The following is a 22,068-nucleotide window of genomic DNA, read 5'->3' on the forward strand; positions in this document are numbered from 1 at the left end:
ACTGAACGGATGTATTCCGCCAGACTGAAGAGCCAGTCCTGACATGACGGGGACTTGAAGGCCAGCGTAGTTACGCCGCCTCGTCGTCGCTGTCCTCGATGTACCTACTGCTCTTGTACCGTCCCCATTCCTCCACTTCGCCATCCTCTCCCGTAGCGCCCGCGTCGCTCGTACCCGCCACGCTCGAGAGCGCGTCCGCCGCCAAAGCTGTCGCCGAAGACGGTGCCATCCAGTAGACGTCTCCCGCGCGACTCGCAGTCGGCACGCCGCGCGGCCTCCGCATCCTCCCCTCCTCTGCATTCCCTCTCCGACCGAGCCCGCTCGACTCGTCCTCGTCGCTGTAGAACCTGTCGCGGTTGTACGCCTGCTCGCTCGCCCGCTTCGCTTCGAGCTCTTTTGCCCTGCGCTCGACCGCGCGCTGCTCTGCCTCGGCTCGCAGTGCATCCAGGCGCGTCTTTGGCGGCGGCGGCGCTTCGTCCGGCTCGGCGTCATCGTCCACATCCGCATCGACGGCGGGCGTCGGAACCGGAGCGCGCGACCGTCCTCGCGTCCGCGGTCCCGCAGCCTCGAGCGCCCACTCGACCTGCTCGACGAGCTTGGCGAGCCCCGCCGCGCCGCGCTCGTCGTCGCGCGGGTACGCGCCCGCGAGCTTGTGGTGCACCGCGGCGGGTGCGGGGGCGAGGTGCGACGCGAGCGCGGTGAGGAGGCGGTGGAGCGGTGTCGGGAGGGAAGAGGCGAGCGAGTGGGAGCGCGAGGGGAGCGGAGCGAGGGAAGTAGTCGGGCGGATGGAAGGGAGCGCAGCGGGGACTGGCGAGGGTGAAGGAGTGGCGGTCGGTGGGCGGCAAGAGGGGAAGGGGTGGAGCGAGGATGTGAGGTGCGAGAGCGAGGCGAGATATGAACTGGCGCTCGGCGGTGCAAGCGGAGACGGGTCCGAAGCGGGCGGCGGGAAGAAGCGCGAAATGTCGGCCATGCCTGCTCGCTCCAGAATCATTCAGTCACCGCGCGACGTGCCGTATAATGGAAGGACAAATGAGCGCACGTCGTGGCAGCTTGTCCTGGTTGACGATCTTGGCCTCGCAGAAGTCGAGGTACGCATCCACCTCGTCGCCCGTCATCTCGACAACGTCCCGGCTGCGCGCGGCCCATGATAAGTATCACTTCGTCGTCTCACAGAGTCATGGAAGAGCAGCGAGGAAGCTCGGCCGCACCTCCACAGCAACTGCAAGTCCCCGGGCCGTTCGAGCGCAGCAATCGCCTCGACCGCGTCGAGCCAATCGTCCCTCTGCGCCAGGTACGGCGCGTACTCGGTCAGTAGCGGCGGCGTAGAGCTGCGACACAGGTCGGGAGACCGTCAGCGAGCCGCTCGTGAACACCCGATCTCGCATTCGAGCGAGCGAGCGAGTGGTTCGAACGCACCTCTCGCCCTCGCCCCCGTTCTCGCCTGCAGCATCCTCATCGAGCCGCCACAGCATCCTGCACACGACGACGACGAGCGTCGCGACCTTAACTTCGGGCAGCGCCGTGCGCCAGTCCTGCGCGCCCTCGAGACGCTTGCCCACGCTCGGCCACGGCGCCTTGCCGGGTTCTTGGACGGCAGCGGGGTGCCGCGAGGTGAGCGAGGGCGGGAGGTGGAAGGAGGGCGGGCCGGGGAGGAGCGAGAGGAGGTGCGCGGTGAGGGTGTAGGCGAGCGCTGCCGTGCCCAGTCCGAGGTCAGTACGCGTCGAGTCTCGAGCGAGTCGGTGCGACGCACGCGGGAGAGCGAGCAACCCGCACGTCCGGCCGAGCAAGAGCGGCACGTTCGCTTCGGGGAACTCGACGCCCCAGTCGTCGCGGTACAGGCTGACGAGACGCGCGAGCCACGCCTGGACCGACTCGGCGCGGAGGAGCTCGAGATCTGCGCTCAGGGTGTAGAGGTGCGGGACGTACTGCGTGCGAGGGACAGGAGGGCGTGTGAGCGACGGAGAAAGGGCGGGGACGAGAGGACGAGAGGCGCACGGAGGGAGAGAGGAGGTCGCGCGAGCGCTTGGACTGGTGCTCTTGCATCTCGGCAGGCAGGCGAGAAGCGGCGTCGAGGTACATGATCTGATACGACTCGGCCAGACTGCGGGAAGTGAGACTCGTCAAGACGGTCCCGTCCGGTAGACCCGGTTCGAGGGAGGGACGCACCGAAAGATGTCGGAGAGGAAAACGGGGAGCCTCAGCGTCATGCTCGCGAGGTAGACGATGAGGAGCGTGAACTCGAGCCGGGGCTGCAGCCTCGGGTCGTCGACGACGGGCGCCCTCGGCGCGCGCATCGGACGGCGTTTCGGCGGGTTGAACAGGTTGAACTGGGGCTGCCCGGTCCCACTCGCCGCTGCGTCCCCGGGAGCGGGCGAGGCAGGCGCGGAAGGCGAGTTGCGCCGGCTGGGCCCGCCGGCGCGAGGGCGCTCGTCGTCGGCCTCGTCGGCCTCGGAGAAGTACGAGTCGGCGTCCGACTCGTCGTCGTCGTCGTCGTCGTCGCCGTCGTCGGCCGACGTCTCGCCCGCGGTCGTCGTCTCTGCGCCTGCCCCGTCTCCATTTTGCGCGTCGGCCCCATCCGCGTTCTCGTCTCCGTCGTCGTCGCCCGCCTCTGCACGGCTCTTGCCCGCCGCCTTGTTGCCGACGCCGCGCTTGCCGTAGGGCGTGCGCCCCGCGCGGGTGTAGCGGTCGCCCGGGCGCGGACCAGCGTAGCTGCCGGGGGGCTCGTCGCCGCGGGCGTGGTCGAGCGGGTTGGGCGGGACGTCGGAGCTGGCGACGAGGAGGGCCCAGAGGTCGCGCGCGGCGGGCTCGAGCTCGACGGGCCAGCCGAGGTCGTCGATGAGGACGCGCAGCTGCTCGCGGAGGACGAGCTGCAGGGCCTGCCACACGAGGAAGCGGTCGCGCGCGCCGTGGAAGTGGGCGTTGGCGGGCGGCCGCTCGCGCTTTGCGCGGTTCTTGCGGAGGCGGCGGGTGTGCTGGGTGTGCTGCGAGGGCCCGTCCTGGGTCTCTGTGGTCTCGTGGACGTAGCCCTGGAGGAGGTGGCCCTCGTCGCAGACGATCGAGCCCGAGAGGGCGTCGCGGTGCCAGCGGCGGCTGCGGCAGACGGGGCAGCGCGGACGACGCGCCATGGCCGGCGTAGAGGGGCAGCAGGTGCGCGTGGAGCTGCTCGAGGCGGGGCAAGCGGGCGAGAGTCGAGAGAAGGAGCGAAAGAAGGAAAGGGCGGCGGATCCTCGTCTCTCTCGGAGTCTGGCAGAAGTGTGCTAGGTGCACTGTGGGAGTGTTGTAAGTTTCTGACAGACTCGCCCATTCTCTCGCTCTTGCTCTGGGTGAGTCTGAGTGCCTTTCGCTCGTCTCGTCGAGAGCACCGCCTCGTTGCGTTGCTCCGCGCTTGTCCTCTCTGCCTCGGCTTGAGCCAGCTGCGAGCGAGCAGAGCCTGATACGAGCCTCGAGTGCGCTGCTCAGCTGCACCCTGCACTGCCCCTGCCTCCCTGGGCGCCCTCTCCGCCGCCCCGCTCTTCATCAGCTGCTGCGGGCCACACTTGCGCAATCTCGCGCCATCCTCGCCTCGAGCATCCCGGACCACGCAGTGAGCCAGACCAGTGCGTACTCTTGCACTCGCCACACACCGCGCAGACCACGCTGACCCCGGAGCACCGCCATGCAGCGGGATCCCCCGCCTGCGGACCAGTCGCGGGCCAGTCTATTGCCGCTCGTCGACCGCACGCCCAGGCCACGCCCTGTGCCCATCTCGACCACGCCCAGCAGCACCGCGCACCGTAACTCGTACGGCTCGATGGAGCAGCGCCCGGGCACCGCCCCCGTCCTCTCGCCCGCTTCGCCCTCTTCCGCGTCGCCGCCCTCGCGCCCGACTCCGCCGAGTCCCGGCACGCTTGACCCCGCCGCACACGACCACGCCAACGCGGCCCTCTCTCCGCCCGTCGCCTCGGGGTCGTCCTCCGCTCTGCGCTACCGCAACGGCGCAACAACCAACGGCGACTCGCCGCGCTCGCCCTCGACAACCTCTCCCGCAACTCCCGTAGCGCCGACCCCGACTCCCGCAGCCGCACCAACAACACAGCCGCGCCACCGCAAGAAATGGTTCGGCCTCGTGTTTGAGCTCGAGAACAAGGGGAGCGTCGCGCGAGATCACCTCGCGAGCGAGCGGACGTTCCTCGCGTGGGTCCGCACGAGCATGGGATTGGCGACGGTTGGCATCGGTGCGTCGCCAACTCGCCTGCCTCTGCGCCCCGAAAGTCCTGCACAGGACGGCAAGACGCCCTGAGCAGCACGACGAGCATCCACTCACGCCTCCAGCTCTCGTGCGCAGCCATCACCCAGCTCTTCCGTCTCCCCTCCACCTCGACCGTAAATGCCCCGCAGAACCCGACCAGCACTTCCACGAGCAGCACCACCTCCTCCACGGCCGACCTCGCCTCTGCGCTCGCCTCGCTCGCGTCGTCGAACCCCTCGCTCGCGCCACTCGTCCCGCTCCTCGAAGCGCAGCAGCAGCAGCTCGAGCAGGCGACGGCGCTGATCAAGGACTCAACGCGGTACCGCCACCTGGGCAAGCCCATCGGCGGCACCTTCATCATGCTCGCGCTCGTCTTTCTCTTCCTCGGTGCGCCTTCTCTTCGCTGCGCTGCGCCTGGACCCGGTGCGACCAGTCGAGCTGACGGACGGACGCGCGGCGAGCAGGCATCCACCGCTACTTTGCGATCCAGACGGCGCTCATGCGCGAGCCGTCGCAGTTCCCGCCCTCGCGCCGCAGCGTCGGCTTTGCGACCTTCTGCATCAGTCAGTCCTCATTGCCTCTCTGTCTTCCTCCGCTTCCAGGCTGCGCGCACCGACTCACCTGTCCCGCCTACTCGATCGCGTTCACTCGCTCGCGCAGTCTCGCTCATCATCGCCACATTCGTCGCAATCCTCTCGATCCGGTCCGTTCGCGTCCTCTCTCTCTCTCCCTCGCTCTCCTTCCACCTATCGCAGTCTCGCGACTAGAGCGCTCACACGTTGTCTGCCTTTCCCTTCTACGCAGCTGAACACCCTGCCAACCCGTCGCCTCTACACCACCTCTACGACCCCTCTCCGGCCGTCTCGAGCGCCCCGAGCACCTCCCTCATCCCCAGCCCCGCCTCCCCCGTCGCCTCCAGCACCCTCTCCACCCTCCGCTCGAGCGCCTCGACCCGCTCGGCCCCGCCGCCTAGGTGCGCCACGACGCCCGGCGGGAAGCTCAGCTGTGCGCGGTAGGAATTACGGCCCACGGCGGCGGGGGAGAGCGAGAGCGAGAGGGGGAGGCCCGTCAGGTGCTCGGTTGTGGGCGAGGGCGGGAAGGGGAAGGAGAAGAGGACACCCCCGCCGCCGCCGCTGGAGCCACGCGAGGGGTGCAGCGTGATCGGGAGCGCAGAGGGCGCGGTGGGCGCTGCGAGTCGGGACGGAGAGGGGGCGATGGAGGTCAGTGTCCAGTCTCCGAGTGTCGTACGGCAGTTCGTCCGAGTGGGTGTCCAAATGTTGTGGTCTTTCTACCCCGATGCGCGCGCGCGAGAGAGAGAGCGGAGACGCACTTGCAAACAGCTCGTCGAGCGTCATCGTCTTCCCCTCGTCCTCCCTCTCCACCGCCTCGACCTTTCGCCTCTTCTTTTCTCTCCTCCTCCCCTTCCCCTGCGCATCACCCACCTCCCCACATTCCTCACTCTCATCCCGCCCCCGCTCCCGCTCCCGCAGCAAGCTCCACACGACCTCGTTCGCGCGCACCTGCCTGCGCAGCACCCCAAGCGCAGCGACGAGCTGCGCTGCGCGGGAGAAGCGCAGGTGCGTCGCGACGAGCGGGGGTGGCGACGGGGCGGGAGAAGGGAGGACGGGGCGGAGGGAGAGAGGGCGGAGGGAGGGGTAGGTCTGCGATTGCGAGGGCGCGGGCGCAAGCAGAAGCAACGGAAAGGGGGTTAGCGGGCCGGACGTCGCGCACATGGCACGCAACACCACGGGATAGAAAATCAGACGCACGATGCGATAGCACTTCTCGGCCCCATCGCCGCTGCTGCCGCCAAAGTCCCCCTCCGCTTGCCCGCCTCTCGCACGCTCATGCCCACAAACCGCGCTCCACCACCCCTCGTCCGCCTCCTCTCCCCCATCCTCCCCCTCGTCCCGCACCGAGTCGCGCGACCCCCGCAGCCCGAGCGCCTCGCAGATTTCCCGCCCTGTCGCGCGCGAGAGCGGGACGGGCGGGTCGAGGGCGGCGACGAAGCGGGGCGCGGCGGCTTCTGCCTCTGCCTCGCCTGCGCCTGTGCCGGGCGGGACGGAGAGGTCGAGTGAGATGGTGGCGGCGTAGACGCCTGGGGTGCGTGGTGATAGGGAAGAGGGGGAGGGCGAGAGGAGGGAGGCGAGGGGCGTGGAGTATAGGTGCAGCGTCGGGTGGAGAGAGGTCGGTGAGGGTGGGAGGAGCGCGGGGAGGTCGGGGCTGCTGGACGCAGGAGCGCAGGGAGGCGAATCAGCACGCAGCGGGAAGGAGAGACGAGCGTATTCCGGAGACGCACCCTTGTCCCTCTTCTGCGCCCGCTGCAGGTTGCGCCCCACCGAGCGCCCCGCCCAGCTCGTCGACAAGCGACTCGGTCAGCAGCGTGAAGCAGTCCCTCCCCGAGCGCTCCGTCTCGGCGTCGAGCTCCCCGAGCTGCCGCAGGACGCGCCTCACGCCCTTCCACCGCTCCTGCTCGTCCCGCTCGTCGGGGTGGTGGGCAGGGCCGGCGAGGAGCGCGTGCAGTTTTTGCGCGGCCGGGTCGCACACCCGGTCGGCGCCGTCGACGACGTAGGCGACCTTGACTCGCTCGACCGTCGCGCCCTCGCCTGCGTTGGCCGGTCCGCGCACCTCAAAGTCGACGACCATGACCTTGCCCCCGACCGAGAGCGTGACGGGCTTCGTCGACTCCTCCGCTGCAGTCCCTTCTGCGCCCCCTTCGCCGCCGCCGTCGTCGTCGCGAAAGGCGACGAGCGCGAGCTCCTTTGCGATCCCCTCGAGCGCCTCGAGCACTGCCCCTCTGGTTTGAGTGGACGGGACCCTGACCGGCCAAGCGTCGTTATCTCGGTGGGTTGCGAGGTGCGCGGCGGCGGCGGTGCGGTGCGCGAGGAGCGCGGCTTGATGCTGTGCGCAGTCGCGCAGGAGGGTGAGGTACTTGTCCGTCTCGCGCTTGCCTGTCGCTGCTCCTGCTGCTGTGGGGTCCTGCGAGGCGGAGGGGGAGGGGGGCAGGGCGAGGGCGGAGAAGGTCGCGAGCGAGGAGCGGAGGGACGAGAGGTGCGACGAGAGGGCGGCGCGGAGGGCGGGGAGGGACGCGGGCGGGGGCGAGGCGCCCAGTGGGTGTGGGTGCGGGGCGGGCGTGGCTGTGGCTGTGGGGGGCAGAGGGAACGAGTCGGCGACGAGGGTGCGCAGCGAGTGGGCGGTCGCGAGGACAGAGTCGGGCATGGTCGCGAGGGGTGCGCGCGCTGTGACTCGGCCGAGGTGGGACAGTCTCCCCCGCAAGCACACGCGGAGGTTCCGGCGAGGGTCGAGGCGGGGGCGCGTTGGCTGATGAGGACGACGAGCGACGACTCGGAGGACAAGCGAAGAGAGGACAAGCGGAGAGCGAGTGAGAGGGCAGAGTGTGCGGTGTGGCAGTGCACTGCGGAGTGCTCTCGATCTCCTGTCCGCCCAAGCAGCCGCACCCAGGACGCCAACGAGCGCTCAGCGGCAGACGGAGCGGCGCACTTGGTCTTGGCCGTGCAACTCGCTCTCTCCGCCTCGTCTCGCCCGGACACTGCCAGTGACACGCCAGCCCTGCGCGCACCGCTCCCACGACCCCGCCCGTGCCACTCTCATGTCCGTCCCCGCCCTCGTCGCCCTTGTCCCTCCTCTAGCTCCGTCTTCCCCGCCCCTGACCCGCTCGCTTCCTCCGCAGGGCCGCGTGGGCCGCACTCTCGCCCTCGGCACCCGCACGCGACTACCCGCCGCTCGCTCCACCCGACCACCGCCCCCGCGCACCCGCACCACCCACCGCCCCGAGTCACCCCACCTCGCCCTTCCCTCCCGCTCCCGCCCTCTCCCACGCCCCCGCCCAGTACTCGAGCGCACTCTCCCTCGACGACCTCGCTCCGCCCTCGCCCGCCGACGCTCCACCTGCAGCCGCTCCGCCCCCTCTCGCCGACGCACGTTCGACCCTCGGCCGCGGCTTGCCTCTCAGCCCGCGCGGAAACGCGGCAGGCGACGATGCCGTCATGCACGACGCCGCAGATGACCCGCTGCCCCGCGCAGACAGCGCCAGTTGCACCAGCCCCGGCCCTCTCGACGGCGACACGCGCATGCGCGGCATGAGCGAGGTGCGCTTCTTTCCCGGCGCCTCTCTCTCTCTTCCCGGCGAGTGTCGCTGACATTGTATGCTACGCGCAGGAACCGACCAGCGCTCCAGTCAACATCGCCTCCCCCGCGACCAACGGGCATGCCCTGACCCAGTCGCCCTCGTCGAGCCTGCACCGCTCCGCCTCGGCCTCGACCGCGCCGAGCGGAGCAACCGTGCAGCGCAACCCGTCGCTGCGTGCGCGCGACGCCTTTTCGCGCCTCCGCATCGGCTCGGCTGGCTCGTCCCCGCGCCCCGCCGTCCCTCCTCCTCCTCCCGCGTCCTCGTCGTCGCCCAGTGCCTCGCCCGCAGCAGCACAGACGGCCAACCCGAAGCCGCCGACGCGCGCTGCCTCGTTCCTCTCGGCCTTCTCGCCCCCTTCGTCCGTCGGCAGCGGCGGGGGCCGCTCGCCTTCTCCCCCTCTCGCCTCGACCTCTTCCTCCACCTCGAACACCGCCGCCTCTTCCGCTGCCGCTGCCCCCACGGCACCGCGCCGCGCCTTCCCGCCTCTGGCGAGTATCGCTCTCCCCCCGCGCGGGGACGAGCAGGGGTTCGTGCTGCGCACGCGCGACGAGCGAGGGACAGAGTGGGAGGTCGAGCTGGGCAGGGAGCTGGGCAGGGGAGGGATGGGCACGGTTAGAGAGACGGTGCGCAGGCGGGTTAAGGGAAAGAGGCGCGCGAGGAGGGGGGAGGACGAGGAGGAGATGCGGGACGACGACGACGCTGACGAGGGGCGCGAGAGCGACGAGGAAGAAGACCAGGACGAGGACGACGTGCGCGCGCTCGCGGTCAAGATCATCCCGCGCGCCAACCCCTACTTTGTCAAGCTCGACCGCGCCGCCCTCGCACTCGGAGCTGGCGCGAGCGCGAGCAGCGACCTCGCGCAAGCAGCGGGCGGACCGAGCGCCTCGGCGGGTGTCGCTGCGAACCCGCACCTCCAAGGCCTCGTGCACCACCTGCACCCCTCTCCATGCCCGACCCCTCCCGCGCCCCTCGCGCCCCTTGCGTCGCTCGAGCCGGGCCAGAGCGCGCGCCACCCTTCTTCGCGCGACCGGGTGCGGCTCGTCGGCGAGCGCGCGCGCAGCGCTAGCTCGCCCTTCGCGGCGAGCAGGCCGGGGCTCGGGAGCCGCGCGGCGAGTTTGGCGACCGTGCAGGGGACGCCGAGAGTGGGGAGGTCGCCGGAGAGTGAGGAGGCGCCTGGGGTGGAGGTGCTGGGGTCGAGTGCGCCCGGGAGGGGGGACGGGTTCTTTGCTGCGGCGGCGGCTGCGGCGGCGGCGGCGGGGCTTGAGCGGGGCGGGAAGGGCGGAGAGGGAGGCGAGGGCGCTGCGACTGCGGCACAGGACGGCAACAACGACGACGACGACGAGGAGCCGGTCGACCTGCTCGACCTCCTCCTGCAGCGCGAGATCTCGATCTGGCGGCAGCTCTCGGCGCTCCCCTCGCCCTTTGCCAACCCGGCGCACCGCACGCGCTGGACGGGGCGCGGCGGGCACCCGCACATTGTCGCCCTCGTCGACACGCACCGCTCGGCCGACTACGACTATGTCTTTATGCCCCTCGCCGAGGGTGGGACCCTCTTCGAGTATGTCACCGACCCGCGCGTGCGCGCAAGGCAGCCCCAGCCTGCAGCTTCGGCGTCGTCCTCGTCTTCGTCTGCGCGCGGGCGGAGCAAGAGCCGCTCGCGCCCGCGTCCGCGCGCGTCCATCCCCATCGCCGGCACGGCCGCCTCGTCGCTCTCGCCGCCTCCGCCGACGACAGCCGGCGGCGGCGCAGGCGCCGGGATCGGGCTCGCCGAGGCGGGCGAGTTCTTCGTGCAGCTCGCAGACGCCGTGCGGTGGATGCACGACGTCGCCGGCGTCGCGCACCGCGACCTCAAGCTCGAGAACGTCGTCGGGTGCTGGGAGGTGCCCTCCTCCTCGTCCGCGTCGGTGAGGAAGGGCAAGGCGCGCAGGGTGTGGAAGCTGGCCGACTTTGGCCTCGCCGAAGTCATCCCTGCGCCCGCCGCCGCCGCTGCAGCCGCACCCGCACCTGCGCCTGCGCCTGCTGTGCAGGGCGTCCAGCCGCTGTCGGCGCTCGCGCGCGCAGGGTCACTGCACCGCGGTCCTTCGGGTTCGTCGGCGGGCGATGCTGCACAGCCCGCATCCGCCGGGCCGATGAGCCAGTCTGCGTTCCTCCCCGCGCCGCACCGCACCGTCGGTTCGCCCGCGCCCGCGCCCGGGCCCGGGCCCGCCGTCCCGCACAACTCGCCGCTCTCGGCGCTGCTCCACCCGGTCGGGTCCCTCCCGTACTCGTCGCCCGAGGCGCTGCGCTCGAGCGTCCCGATCGTGCACCCCTCGGGCGACATCTGGGCGCTCGGGTGCGTCCTCTACGCCATGATCGCCGGGCGCCTGCCCATCTGGGAAGAGTGGGAGCTCCGCCTCCGCGTGCGCCTCATGAAGGGCGACTGGGACGTGCCCGACGAGCTCGACCCGGCGCAGGCCGTCGACGCGGGCGACAGGGACGAGCGCGCGCTTGCCCTCGACGTCCTCCGCGGGTGCCTCGACAAGGACGTCGACAGGCGCTGGACGATCCGCCGGGTGTGCGAGAGCGCGTGGGTCGCGCGCGTGCGCGAGCGCGTCGCCGTCGAGCGCGAGCGCGAGCGCCACCTCGAGCAGGCCGCGCGAGACGGCCGCGACGGGGGCGACCGGACGCGGCTCGACTCGCTCCGCCGCGAGCGCGACGACAACCTCTCGCCGCTGCCCGCCGCGACGCCGACGGCGACGGGGGCCTCGTCCCCGACGACGACGACGACGACGACGGGCGGGCGCACGCCCTCGCGCGGGCGCCTCCCGACGCGCACGGCCTACGCGGCGACGAACGGCGGGCCGCCGCCTGCGCCTTCGGCGGGCAAGAGCACCGACCCGTCGCCCGACGGCGGCAGCGGCGGCGCGTCGTCGTCTTCTGCGGCGGCGGCGCGGCAGAAGAGCACGTCGCGTTCGCGCACGCGGCTCGCGACGCGGTCGAGCTCGCGCTCGTCGGCGTACGCGCACCAGTTTGGGCCCGCGAGCGACGAGGCGGACCGGGAGCGGCGCGAGCGCGGGCGGAGCGAAAGGCGCCTGCGGTGGGACGAGGCGGGCGGGGCGGGGGCGGGGTCCGCGCGGAGGCGCAGCTCGAGCAGGGCGAGCTCGAGCACGAGCGCGAGCGTCGCGGCGCTCGAGAATGGCGGAGGCGCGGGCGCGGAGCAGCAGCAGCAGCAGCAGGAGCCGGCGAGTGGGCCGCGGAGGGGGAGGAGCGCGAGCAGGCGCAGGCAGCAGCGGGAAGAGTGGGAGCGGGACGAGCGCGAGCGGCAGCGGCAGCGCGAGGGGCACGGCGGGCTCGCGACGGTCGGCGAGCCGTACTGAGCGCGGAGCAGGTGCGCAAGAGGTGGTGGCAATTCGTTCGTTCCGCGTTTTCTCTTCGTTATCGTTTTCTCCCCTGTTGTCGTCTCTGCCGTCTTCCCCACTCTCTACTCTGCGTCACCGTGTTGTCTTGCTCTCGTGTAACACCAGTGCAGCTTGCCTGCTGCCCCCTGACCTGGTCGAGAGTCTGGGCCCTTGTGGGCGAGTGGGCGCTTCCCCGCCGAGGCGCACCGCGGTCCGCTCTGCCTTCCCCCCGTCCCCTCGTCTCGCTGGACGACTGCTGCGAGCTGCCGAGCATGAGCGACTACCAGATCAAGACTGTCCCGACAAAGGCCTTCCAGGACCAGCGGTGCGCCCGCTCTCCCTCGCTCACTCTCGCGTCGACGCTCCCCACTCCAGCGTCATCGCGCTTCGCTCGTCTCGCCGCCGTTTGCCAGCTCGACGCGACGGACAAGGGTTAAGCCCAGACCGCTTGGAGTGGACGCAGGCTAGCGGCTGAGCTTATGCGGCGTACTGACGCTGTTCGTCGCGGCGTCACAGTCCTGGCACGTCTGGCCTCCGCAAGCGGTGCGTCTTTGCCCCTCCTGTTCCCCGAAGGCTGGCCAGAGCTCACGAGGTGAACCCCGCACAGCGTGCCCGTCTTCCAGCAGGAGCACTACACCGAGAACTTCATCCAGTCGATCCTCTCGTCCATCCCTGGCGGGCCCAAGGACACGACTCTGGTCGTCGGCGGCGATGGCCGCTACTACTCGAACGAGGTCGTGCAGAAGATCATCCAGCTCTCGGCCGGCAACGGCGTCAACAAGCTCGTCATCGCGCGCGACATCATCTTCTCGACGCCCGCCATCTCGCACGAGATCCGCTCGCGCAAGGCCACGGGCGGCATCCTCCTCACCGCCTCGCACAACCCCGGCGGGCCCAAGGCCGACTTTGGCATCAAATACAACATGGACAACGGTGGCCCTGCGCCCGAGGCCGTCACCGAGGCCATCTTTGCCCACTCGAAGGAGCTCACTGAGTACAAGCTCGTCGACTTGCCCGAGGTGCGTCGCGGCAGGACTCTGAATCGCTCGTGGGAAGCTGCACTCACGAGCTCGATACGTCAAACTGCCTGCAGGTCGACCTCTCGCAGCTCGGCGAGCGCCAGGTCGGACCCATCTCGATCGAGGTCATCGACGCCGTCAAGCCCTACGTCGCCTTCCTCAAGACGCTGTTCGACTTTGACGCCATCAAGTCGTACGTGCACCAGCCGGACGTCTCGGTCCTCTTTGACGGCCTCTCGGGCGTGACGGGCCCGTACGCGCGCGACATCTTCATCAACGAGCTCGGCCTCGACGAGTCGTCCATCCAGGGCTGCGAGCCCTCGCCCGACTTCAACGGCGGCCACCCGGACCCGAACCTCACGTACGCGCACGACCTCGTCAAGGCCGTCGAGGAGAAGCAGATCACGTTCAGCGCCGCGTCCGACGGCGACGGCGACCGCAACATGATCTACGGCGCCGGCGCGTTCGTCACGCCCTCGGACTCGGTCGCCATCATTGCCGACTGGGCAGAGTCGATCCCGTACTTTGCAAAGGGCGGCGTAAAGGGTCTCGCGCGTAGCATGCCCACCTCGACCGCCCTCGACCGCGTCGCAAAGGCAAAGGGCATCGAGCACTTTGAGGTCCCGACCGGTGCGTGTCTCGCTCGCTTGACGCGAGGGCGTCCTGCGCCGTGCGGAACCGGGCGCTTTCTTGACGTTGAGAAGTTCGCTGACACGCTCCGTCCGCCGCAGGCTGGAAGTTCTTTGGCAACCTCATGGACGCCGGTCGTCTCTCGATCTGCGGCGAAGAGTCGTTCGGTACCGGTTCGGACCACGTCCGCGAGAAGGACGGTCTCTGGGCGATTGTCGGTGCGCGCGGCTTCTCCTCCCCCTCCGTCGCTCGGTCGCCTGGAATCACTGACGCGGTGCATGCACTCCAGCATGGCTCAACATCCTGGCGGCCGCCGACAAGAAGGGGATCAAGGGGATCAAGGGCGTCCTCCAGGACCACTACTCGAAGTACGGCCGCACCTTCTTCTCGCGGTGCGTCCTCCTTTCCCTCGCCATCTCGAAACCTTTCCCTTACTCACGCGGTGAGTGCGCAGCTACGACTACGAGGAGGTCGACTCGGACGCGGCGAACAAGGTGATCAAGGAGCTGTCGGACCTGTTTGCTTCGTCCGACTTTGTCGGCTCGTCGCCGACGGCCACGTCGTCGTCGACCTCGTTCAAGGTCGCCGAGGTGGGCAACTTTGCCTACACGGACCCGATCGACCACTCGGTGTCGAAGAACCAGGGGCACTACGTCACCTTTTCCGACGGGTCGCGCTTTGTCGTGCGCCTGTCGGGCACGGGCTCGCAGGGCGCGACGATCCGCCTCTACGTCGAAAAGTACAGCCAGGACAGCAGCGAGTACGGCCGCGACACGCAGGAGGGGCTCAAGCCCCTCATCGAGGTCGCGCTCAAGCTGAGCAAGCTCGTCGAGCACACGGGCCGCAAGGAGCCCACCGTCATCACCGTGCGTGTCCTCCGCATCCGGTTCCTACGCCAACCAGCTAACGCATGACACCCCCGCAGTAAACCTCTGTAGACAGCTACTACTCGATTGTCCGTTCCTCCGTCGTGCAAACAAAACTCGCAGTTCTCTCGGTTCTCTCTCCGGTCCACCGCTTCGAGGTAGTCTCGCTTCAGTGAATGATGCAGCGGGATGGGCGGCGAATATTAGGTGGAATGGGCAACGTGCGCGGGAGAGGAGGGGGTACAACAGGAAGAGGGGAAGGAGGGGAAAACGTGAAAGGCAACAACAGTGGAGGGAATTAGCACAGTGAGAAATGAAAGGCTACACAATGTACGGTAGTAGAAACAATAAGGGAGGAATGCGACGGTCACGTCGAGCCCTCGCCGTACGACGGGTGGCTCGGGCGGCGCCGCGGCGGCGCGACGTCGTCCGCCTGCCGCGCCGGCCCGTCCAGCTTGAACCCGCCAAAGTTGAAACCGGTCTCGCTTGACGACTCGGCGGGGGGCGTGCCGACGAAAGTCGGTTCGCCGCTGTTGCGTGGTGTGGCCGTGAGCGAGGTGCGGCGCGCGATCGTCGGCCCAGTTGGGGCAAGTGTGCGGAGAATGGTCGCTTCGAGGACGTTCGAGCGGACGGGCTGTCGTTGAAGGATCCTTAGGTCAGTACGTGGCCGAATGCCCGGCTTGGAGGCGACAAACGCACCTTGGAGAGGTAGCCATCGGCACCGTTGGCTAGGAACTTCTCCTGGTCGCCCTTGAGGGCCGATGCCGTGAGCGCGACGACCTTGACATTGGCGACCTGCGGGTTGTTCGACTGGCGCATGCGGATCATGGTCTCGAGGCCGTCGATGCCGTCCATCTGGTGGTCCAGGATGACGAGGTCGTAACGCTTCTTCTCCACAGCAGCGAGCGCGTCGTAGCCGTTGCCGACGCTGTCCACGTTGAAGGACACTGCGAGTAGTGAAAGTCGGTAAGAACTCTGCCACGCGTGGAGCGGGAAGAGAGCGCACTCTTCGTCAGAAGCTTGGTGATGATGAGCCGGTTCAGCTCGTTGTCGTCGACGACAAGCAGCCACGTGTCCTCCTTGCGCAGGCCCTCGTCCACTTTGGGCGTCTTCGAGTCGGCGAGCTCGAGCATCTGGTCGGCAGCCTTCTCAAGCGTGAGTTCGGCACGCATCGTTGTACCGACGCCATACTCGGACTCGAGCGAGATCGTTCCGCCCATGAGCTCGATGAGCTGGTCGATGCAAAGAATCAGGAGATGTCGGGCAGCAGGAAACAGGACAGCAGCTCACGTTTTTCGAAATCGAAAGGCCGAGACCCGTGCCGCCGAATTGGCGCGATGTCGAGACGTCCGCCTGACTGTGATGGATCGACGGGTCAGCTACAGCCACAGAAGCATGAAGAGAGCGAAACGTACTGAAAAGGCTTGAAGAGCTGTGATATCGCTTCCTTGCGGATACCGACCCCGGTGTCCTGCACGGTCCAGCAAACGCGGACGCTGCGGCCGTCCTCGGCAAGCCTTTTGACACGCAACGTGATCGAACCCGACTTGGTGAACTGTTGACTCTTTATGTGAGCAGTCGGTCAGAGCACGGAGAAGCGACACAGTGGCGCACCTTTACGGCGTTCGAGAGCAAGTTCGTCAGGACCTGGCGGAGGCGTGGCATGTCGCCCATGACTTGCTGGTGAAACTCGTCGACATCCTCGACGAAGCGCAGACCCTTCTTTTTGGCGGCTGTCGCGAAGAGGCGTGCATCGGAGGATAGCTCATTGAGGTCAAATGCGCGGCTCTCGAGGTCAAGCTTGCCAGCCTCTACCTTGCCCATGTCCTGCATCGGCGACCGTGTCAGCGCGAATCGTGGCAGTGGGCAGCCAGGCGAAAGTACGCACGAGGACTTGGCCGATCATCTCCAGCAAGACATCTCCAGATCGCAAGATCTGCGATGCGAGGCTCTTCTGCGTTTCAGTGAGCTCTTCGGCGAGAAGAAGCTGTATGGTGAATGGTTAGCTGCGTCTTCCTCACGACAGACTGGCAGAGGAGACGCACCTCGGACAGGCCGAGCATGTGCGCAATCGGCGTGCGCAGCTCATGACTTGTGAGCGCGAGGAACTCGCTCTTGAGCCGACTCGCCTCGGTCGCGGCCGTCTCGGAAGCCTGCAGCTTTGCGCGCTCTTCGTAGACCTGCTGCAGGCGCTCCTGCGTCTTGACGAGATCCGTGATGTCGTGCGCGACGATGATGCAGCCGACGATGCTCGTCGTTCCGTTCCGGGTCTCGGTGAGCGGAGTGAGTAGGCAGCGATACCTGCGCGCCAGCTGCGACTGCCACTCGTCCTGCTCCGACGGCTATGTTTTCGAACATCGTGAGCATTTGCGCCGCGCCCAAGCTTGCGGAAAGCGCGAGACGCACCGATTCGCCCGAGATGACCTTAATGACACACGCGCGGAACTCGTCCGGAGGCTGCAACACCGAGAAATCCTGACCCTCAATCGGGCCCTGGATGTTGAAGGCAGACAGAATCGACTCCTTCTCGGCGCCCTCGTAAAACGTGACGCGGAGTTTGGTGTCAATGGCGAGAAGGAGGCAGCCTGCGCCGCGAACGACGGCCGAGTTCTGCTGCAGAGTGCTGCGGAGTTGCTCGCGCATCTGCAGGGTGACTCGAAGTCAAATTGGAGCGGCTGTGAGCAGCAGGAGCGCGACGCACGTAGTAGAGCTCGTCAAAGTCGGTACAGGTGCCGAACCAGCCCTGAATCTTGCCGTCCGCGTCGCGATAAGGCCGCGCGCGCCCGAGCATCCACCGCCATGCGCCATCGTGCCGGCGACAGCGGTACTCCACGGCATAGGGCTCGCCGGTCGCGAGCGAGTGACTCCAGGCCTTCAAGCAAGCCGGCATATCATCTGCGCAGACCAAGGACTGATCAGAGGTGAAAGGAGGAGCTGCTGCGAGAGCACGCACCCTCATGGAACGGAGATTGCCAGCCGAGACCGAGACTCGTCTCCGGCTCGCCGCCCGTGTAGTCGTACCACGTCTGGTTGAAGTAGTTGTGACTGCCGAGCGGCGTTGTGCGCCAGACCATCTGCGGCAAGTTGTCGAGGATCTGTTTGAACGACTTGTCGCCCGCTGCGGCCTTGCGCTTGCTCGACAACTGGGTGTGCGACGCCCTCCGTTTGCGCTCCTCCGTCACGTCGCGGATAAGGAGCACGCCACCGAGGTGCTGCCTCGAGCCGTCAGCGCGAGGTGCGTAGATCGGCGAGGCGGTGAGCTCGACGACGCGGCGGCGCACGCGCTTCTTGCGCTGCCCGAAATTTTGCGAAGGAGCCGTAGCCGTGAACGAGTCCTGCTTGAGCGGGTTGCTCGACGGGCCGGTCGGCGCGTCCCAGACCTCAACTTCGACGCCGATGATCATACCATTCGTGATCTGGCCCGCCGCGACATCGTCGTCGTCGTCGCTGTTGTCGGGATCGGCAGCGGGCGGCTCGTCGCCCCGCCGTGCGCACATCTCGAGCAGCGGCTCGAACGGATCGATGATGCGCTGGCTGAAGGACGCGTCGAAGACCTTGTACGGCTTGCGGCCTTGCGCACCGACGCCGCCAGCCGCGACAAACTGAGGAGTCTGCTGTGCGGAGCTCGAGCCCGACCCGCTGCTTGACGCCGTCGACCCGCCGCCCGGGCTGCGGAGCGCGCCGTGCGTGCTGAAGCCGCGCAATCCGGCAGGGGTCGTGTAGTCGTGCGCCGGGCCGGGGGACGTGCCGCTCGGACTCGAGATGTTCTTGCCGAGGGCCGCCTTCTTGCGCTCGTCCGACACGAGACTGCGGGCGAGAATGCCCGCTACCGTCGTGCGATAACGGTTCGACTCGCTCGCGCGCCCGATGCGCAGATTCGTGCCGGCGGTGCCCTTGCCCGCCTCGACGAAAGACGCCTCGCCTGATGCGATGATGGAGCTCAGGGTGAGGTCTTTCGCGTCGAACGGGTTGGCGCGGAGGTCGGCCGAGGGGGAGAAGAACGGTTGCGACGAGGTCGACATCTGAGTGCCGGCCGACACGCTCGACCACGGCTCTTCCTCGACGGACCACTCGCCGAGCGTCCACCAGTCTGCTCGGAGGTTCGAGTGCTCCTTCGACGGAGACGGCATGCCATCGGTCGAGGGTACGCCCATGAGCAGCTCGCGAGCGAGCGCGTTGACGTACCCACTGGTAAATTCTGCGTCGGAGATGATTACACCGGTCTTCGGCAAATTTGCCATGGCGGCGAATTTGAGCAGCGCAGGGGTTTCGGGCTGCGACGGCGAAGGCTTGATCGGCACGGGGGGAAGAGCGGTCGGGCGGGGCGAAGCGAGCGGAGCAGGGTTGTAGAGCGGCGCACCGCTCTGCGACGAAGCCGAGCTGGCAGGCGAGGACGACGAGGAAGCCGAGCGGGTAAAGGAGAGCGGATGGGGCTGACGCGGTTTTGGCAGGGGGAGGTGGAGCGGCAGCGATGTCGGGTTCTGCTGCGTTGGCGTGATCCCACCACCCGGGGTCGATAGATCAGGGGACCGTGGATTCACGGCTGAAAGAGGCGCGGCCGAGACGGTCGCTGGCGACGTAGGTTCAGGCGGCGGTACGACCAGCGGACTCGACTGCGAGAGCTGGATGCCCGCACTCGACACCGATATTCCCATGCCCTTGAGCGTCTCCGGGAGCACGGGCGAAACCGTGCTGCCCCTTCGCGAGGGTGATGTCGCCGCCGTAGACGCCAGCGAGTGAGGCGATCCCGCGCTGCCGAGACTGCCTGCACTCCCACCGCTCCCGCTCGAGTCGGACCCGGCGCTCCCGCCGAGCTGGCGCCCGAGCGCCGTTTTCGGCGTGATTGCCTTCGCTGCCGCAAGCGCCGCGTGTGGTAGGCGTAAGCTGCTGCTGTCGCGGCGCTGTGACAGACCGGGCGCGACAGGTGCGTTTACTCCGGGCCATTCTGCCGCGTTCGTCGACGCGCCCGTCAAGCTGCTCCTCCGTGCCTCGCCGGCCCCGTCGCTCGCTTCGTCGCGTCGCTGCCCGGCCTCTTCCGCCTCTTCGGCTGTCGCGCCGAACGGCTGCGCAAACTCCCAGCTCGACCCATCGCCATTGCGGCTGGATCCCACCTGCGGAGTGGTGCTCGCCGAGCTGAGGAGCGAGGCAGATCCGCGCCGCTGCGCGATAGAGCTCCACCCGAACGGATTCGCGGCGGTGAGTGCCGAGCCGAGCGTCGGCGTGCGCTCTGACGCCGCGTATGAATCCTTGCGGTGCACAGGCGGCGGAGCAGGGGAGGAAGAGGAGACGGCGGCTGCAGCCGAGCCGGTCGTCGGCGGGACGGGCGGGAAATCGGGTGCGGTTGGAGTGTAGTTCTGGGCAAAGGGCGAAGTCGAGGAGGTAGCGATGGGCGTGTCGAGAGAGAACGAGCGACGGTGCGAGAGGATGTGGTCGTTCGACGCAGAGGGAGCATGCGAGTCGCGCCAGGGTCGGAGGAGCAGGACGGAGTACCAGGCGGACGAGGCGGAAGGCGTGAAAGACGGCTGCGTCGAACCGTGTCGTCCTTTATTGAGCCAGTCGTGCATCTGTTCCTCCTCGCGCTCTGCTGAACTCGAGCGTCGCGCCGTCGAGTTTGCCGAAGGCGGGTAGAACCGCATAACCTTGACCTCGGCAGCCCATCTCATTCCGGGCACCTTTCCGCTCTTCAGCTCGACCTTGTCACCCTCGCCCCAGGACCAGTCGATCGCTGCTCCCCCGTGGCCTTGCTCCCGGCCCTCCTGCCTGTCTGCGAGCCGTTCCAGCTCGAGCTGGATCTTGGCTTCTGCCGAGAGAAACGCTTCCGCCTGCGCCGCCGCGCGCGCCTGCATCTCCGGCGTTACGCAGAAAAAGACGTCTGCGCCGCCGGGCGGGAAATCGGCACCGCCCGCCGACGGCCCGCCGTGGCCCGACGTGATGCCGAATGTCGAGCGGGCGGCATCGTTGAGCGAGTGCAGGCGGAGGAACGAGTCGAAGACGAGGTGCGGGAGCGGGAGCGCGTGCAGGAGCGACGACGCGACTGCGTCAAAGCCCGTGTCGGTCCGCGAAGCGGGGAAGGTGGTGTGCACGGACGAGACGGGGGGAGGCGAAGAGTTTGTGCGCAAGAATGGTGGCGCTGGTCGCGTCATGCTGTCGAGTCGAGCAGCCCCGTTAGCTTAAATACGACGGCCAGATCACCGATACGCACCTGGCGAAATCCGACGTTGCCCCCGTGGCAGTCCTCGGAGAAGTCCTGCAGCGGGACAGGCCGGTCAGCTCTCAGCAGCAGCAGCGTGGTATTTCCTGTGCTAGATTCGCGTTCCTGGCACAACCAGACCGATGGTCGCCTCGGGTCGCTCGACGCGCCGCAGAGCAGCAAGCACCGAAGGAGCCAAGACGAGACAGCCACCAAGCGGCGACGACCGTGCGTATCTGCCCGATAGTCTCCTTGCGCAGCACCTGCTCGCGTGAGCCGTAGGACGCGCACACCGCCTGCAGGGACGGCAAATCCCGATCGTTGACGTAGGCGGCAGCGGCCGGCACAGAACCGTGTCCAGGGCGCATTTGCGCGATCGAGGCAAGCCAGGAGACGGGAGACTCACTAGACACTTTCCGAGAGTCTGCCAAAGCCGGATTGCGCGCGATACAGACGTGTGCCGAGGCGGACGGGAGGCGGTGAAGGTCAGGAGGCCGAGCGAGCGGGTGCGGAGGGCGCGAGTGTCGTCTGCCGCGCTGCTGCGCTCGCGTGCTGGCTCTTTGGGATGGTGTCTCTCGCGCTGTGCGTGATCCACGCTGGCACGGGCGCGGCAGGACGAGCGAGAGCGCGAGGCGGAACGGTGCAGAGGCCTGGGGCCGAACGGGTCCAGCCCAGGCGGTCCAGGCCCCCGCCCCGATGCCTTCCCAGATGAAGAACCTCAACGAGCACTGGAAGGGGATCGCACGAGGACCGGGATGTGCAGCCTGGGCCTTCTTCCCAAAGACCGCGCGAAGGTGAAGTAAGATCCAAAATCCACGGAGATACAGGTTGAGAAGGTGCAAAAGGGTCGTCGTCGGTGGTGCGCCCGCCGGACTGTCACGCCAGGAGAGTGACGTTCGTTTGGGCTCGAGTGTAAAGACTACCTAGCTGTCTGGACTGCCTGCACGCACCGCGTCCCGCGAGACAATGGGCGAGTGTATGCACACCGCCCCGCCGCGCAGCTCCCTTTGCTCCGCGAACCTCGGGCCTCTCGTCTCTCGCTCTTCCTTTCCTTCGTTCGCACCGCCTTGCCCCTGTACAGCTCCCGATCACCGCACCTCGACCGCCCCGCCAGCACCCACCATGGTCTCGTTCTGCGTCGACCTGCCCGCCCTTCCCCCGACCCCCGCAGGGACCCGCTCCAAGCGCCGTCTCTCGTCGCACGCGGCGTCGCCCGACCCGTACGACTACGACGACGGCGACGACGGCATGATCGACGACGACTCGGCCCAGCACGGCAAGCGCTCGAAGCGCAGCCGCGGTGCGAATGCCGCGACGAGCGGATCCCCGAACAGGGCGGCGATAGGCGGGGCAGCGGCGGCGCAGCCGCAGAGGGCGCTCAGCGACAAGGAGAAGGAGCAACGGAGGGTCGCTCGCATGATCCGCAATCGCAGTGAGCTGCGCGAACCCGCTCTCCGTCCCATCACGCGGAACGCTTACGGTCGTCTCCCTATCTCGCCCTCGACAGACGCCGCGCAGGCCTCGCGCGATCGCAAGAAGGAACACACAGCGTTCCTCGAGCGACGAGTGGCCGAGCTCGAGCACTTGCTGCGGCAAGCGGGGCACAAG

At 68.2% G+C, this 22,068-nt stretch overlaps 7 protein-coding genes across 7 annotated transcripts; 4 read left to right on the plus strand and 3 right to left on the minus strand.

The window, feature by feature from the left end:
* Positions 1-70: 70 nt before the first annotated feature.
* On the minus strand, positions 71-3,125 carry RRN7 (Rrn7p; the record flags this gene model as incomplete). The annotated part of the gene is made up of 7 exons (XM_076648686.1): positions 71-972; positions 1,040-1,131; positions 1,209-1,328; positions 1,417-1,690; positions 1,751-1,925; positions 1,996-2,101; positions 2,167-3,125. The coding sequence occupies 7 exons, from the start codon at positions 3,123-3,125 to the stop codon at positions 71-73; spliced, it is 2,628 nt and encodes an 875-aa protein (XP_076505875.1).
* A 530-nt stretch (positions 3,126-3,655) lies between these two features.
* On the plus strand, positions 3,656-4,995 carry JCM10292_001735 (YidH family protein; the record flags this gene model as incomplete). The annotated part of the gene is made up of 4 exons (XM_076648687.1): positions 3,656-4,214; positions 4,325-4,615; positions 4,693-4,791; positions 4,889-4,995. 4 exons carry the CDS (start codon positions 3,656-3,658, stop codon positions 4,993-4,995), a joined length of 1,056 nt encoding a protein of 351 aa, XP_076505876.1.
* A 74-nt stretch (positions 4,996-5,069) lies between these two features.
* Positions 5,070-7,447, minus strand: JCM10292_001736 (uncharacterized protein; the record flags this gene model as incomplete). Its single annotated transcript, XM_076648688.1, has 4 exons — positions 5,070-5,416; positions 5,559-5,889; positions 6,088-6,454; positions 6,528-7,447. The coding sequence occupies 4 exons, from the start codon at positions 7,445-7,447 to the stop codon at positions 5,070-5,072; spliced, it is 1,965 nt and encodes a 654-aa protein (XP_076505877.1).
* A 788-nt stretch (positions 7,448-8,235) lies between these two features.
* Positions 8,236-11,734, plus strand: JCM10292_001737 (uncharacterized protein; the record flags this gene model as incomplete). The annotated part of the gene is made up of 2 exons (XM_076648689.1): positions 8,236-8,337; positions 8,408-11,734. The coding sequence occupies 2 exons, from the start codon at positions 8,236-8,238 to the stop codon at positions 11,732-11,734; spliced, it is 3,429 nt and encodes a 1,142-aa protein (XP_076505878.1).
* Positions 11,735-12,027: 293 nt separating this feature from the next.
* PGM2 (phosphoglucomutase PGM2) lies at positions 12,028-14,318 on the plus strand (the record flags this gene model as incomplete). Its single annotated transcript, XM_076648690.1, has 7 exons — positions 12,028-12,080; positions 12,272-12,298; positions 12,363-12,774; positions 12,849-13,404; positions 13,506-13,622; positions 13,694-13,796; positions 13,859-14,318. The coding sequence occupies 7 exons, from the start codon at positions 12,028-12,030 to the stop codon at positions 14,316-14,318; spliced, it is 1,728 nt and encodes a 575-aa protein (XP_076505879.1).
* Positions 14,319-14,637: 319 nt separating this feature from the next.
* JCM10292_001739 (uncharacterized protein) lies at positions 14,638-20,413 on the minus strand (the record flags this gene model as incomplete). Its single annotated transcript, XM_076648691.1, has 11 exons — positions 14,638-14,904; positions 14,970-15,217; positions 15,277-15,502; positions 15,561-15,627; positions 15,686-15,825; positions 15,885-16,097; positions 16,159-16,257; positions 16,316-16,612; positions 16,677-16,913; positions 16,972-17,165; positions 17,224-20,413. 11 exons carry the CDS (start codon positions 20,411-20,413, stop codon positions 14,638-14,640), a joined length of 5,178 nt encoding a protein of 1,725 aa, XP_076505880.1.
* Positions 20,414-21,582: 1,169 nt separating this feature from the next.
* Positions 21,583-22,068, plus strand: JCM10292_001740 (uncharacterized protein; the record flags this gene model as incomplete). The annotated part of the gene is made up of 1 exon (XM_076648692.1): positions 21,583-22,068. A coding segment is annotated over one exon (486 nt), but the record flags the coding sequence as incomplete, so codon positions are not given.

This window comes from Rhodotorula paludigena (genome assembly GCF_050403205.1).
Source record: "Rhodotorula paludigena JCM10292 DNA, Rt_paludigena_JCM10292v1_ctg17, whole genome shotgun sequence".
Lineage (NCBI taxonomy): Eukaryota > Fungi > Basidiomycota > Microbotryomycetes > Sporidiobolales > Sporidiobolaceae > Rhodotorula > Rhodotorula paludigena.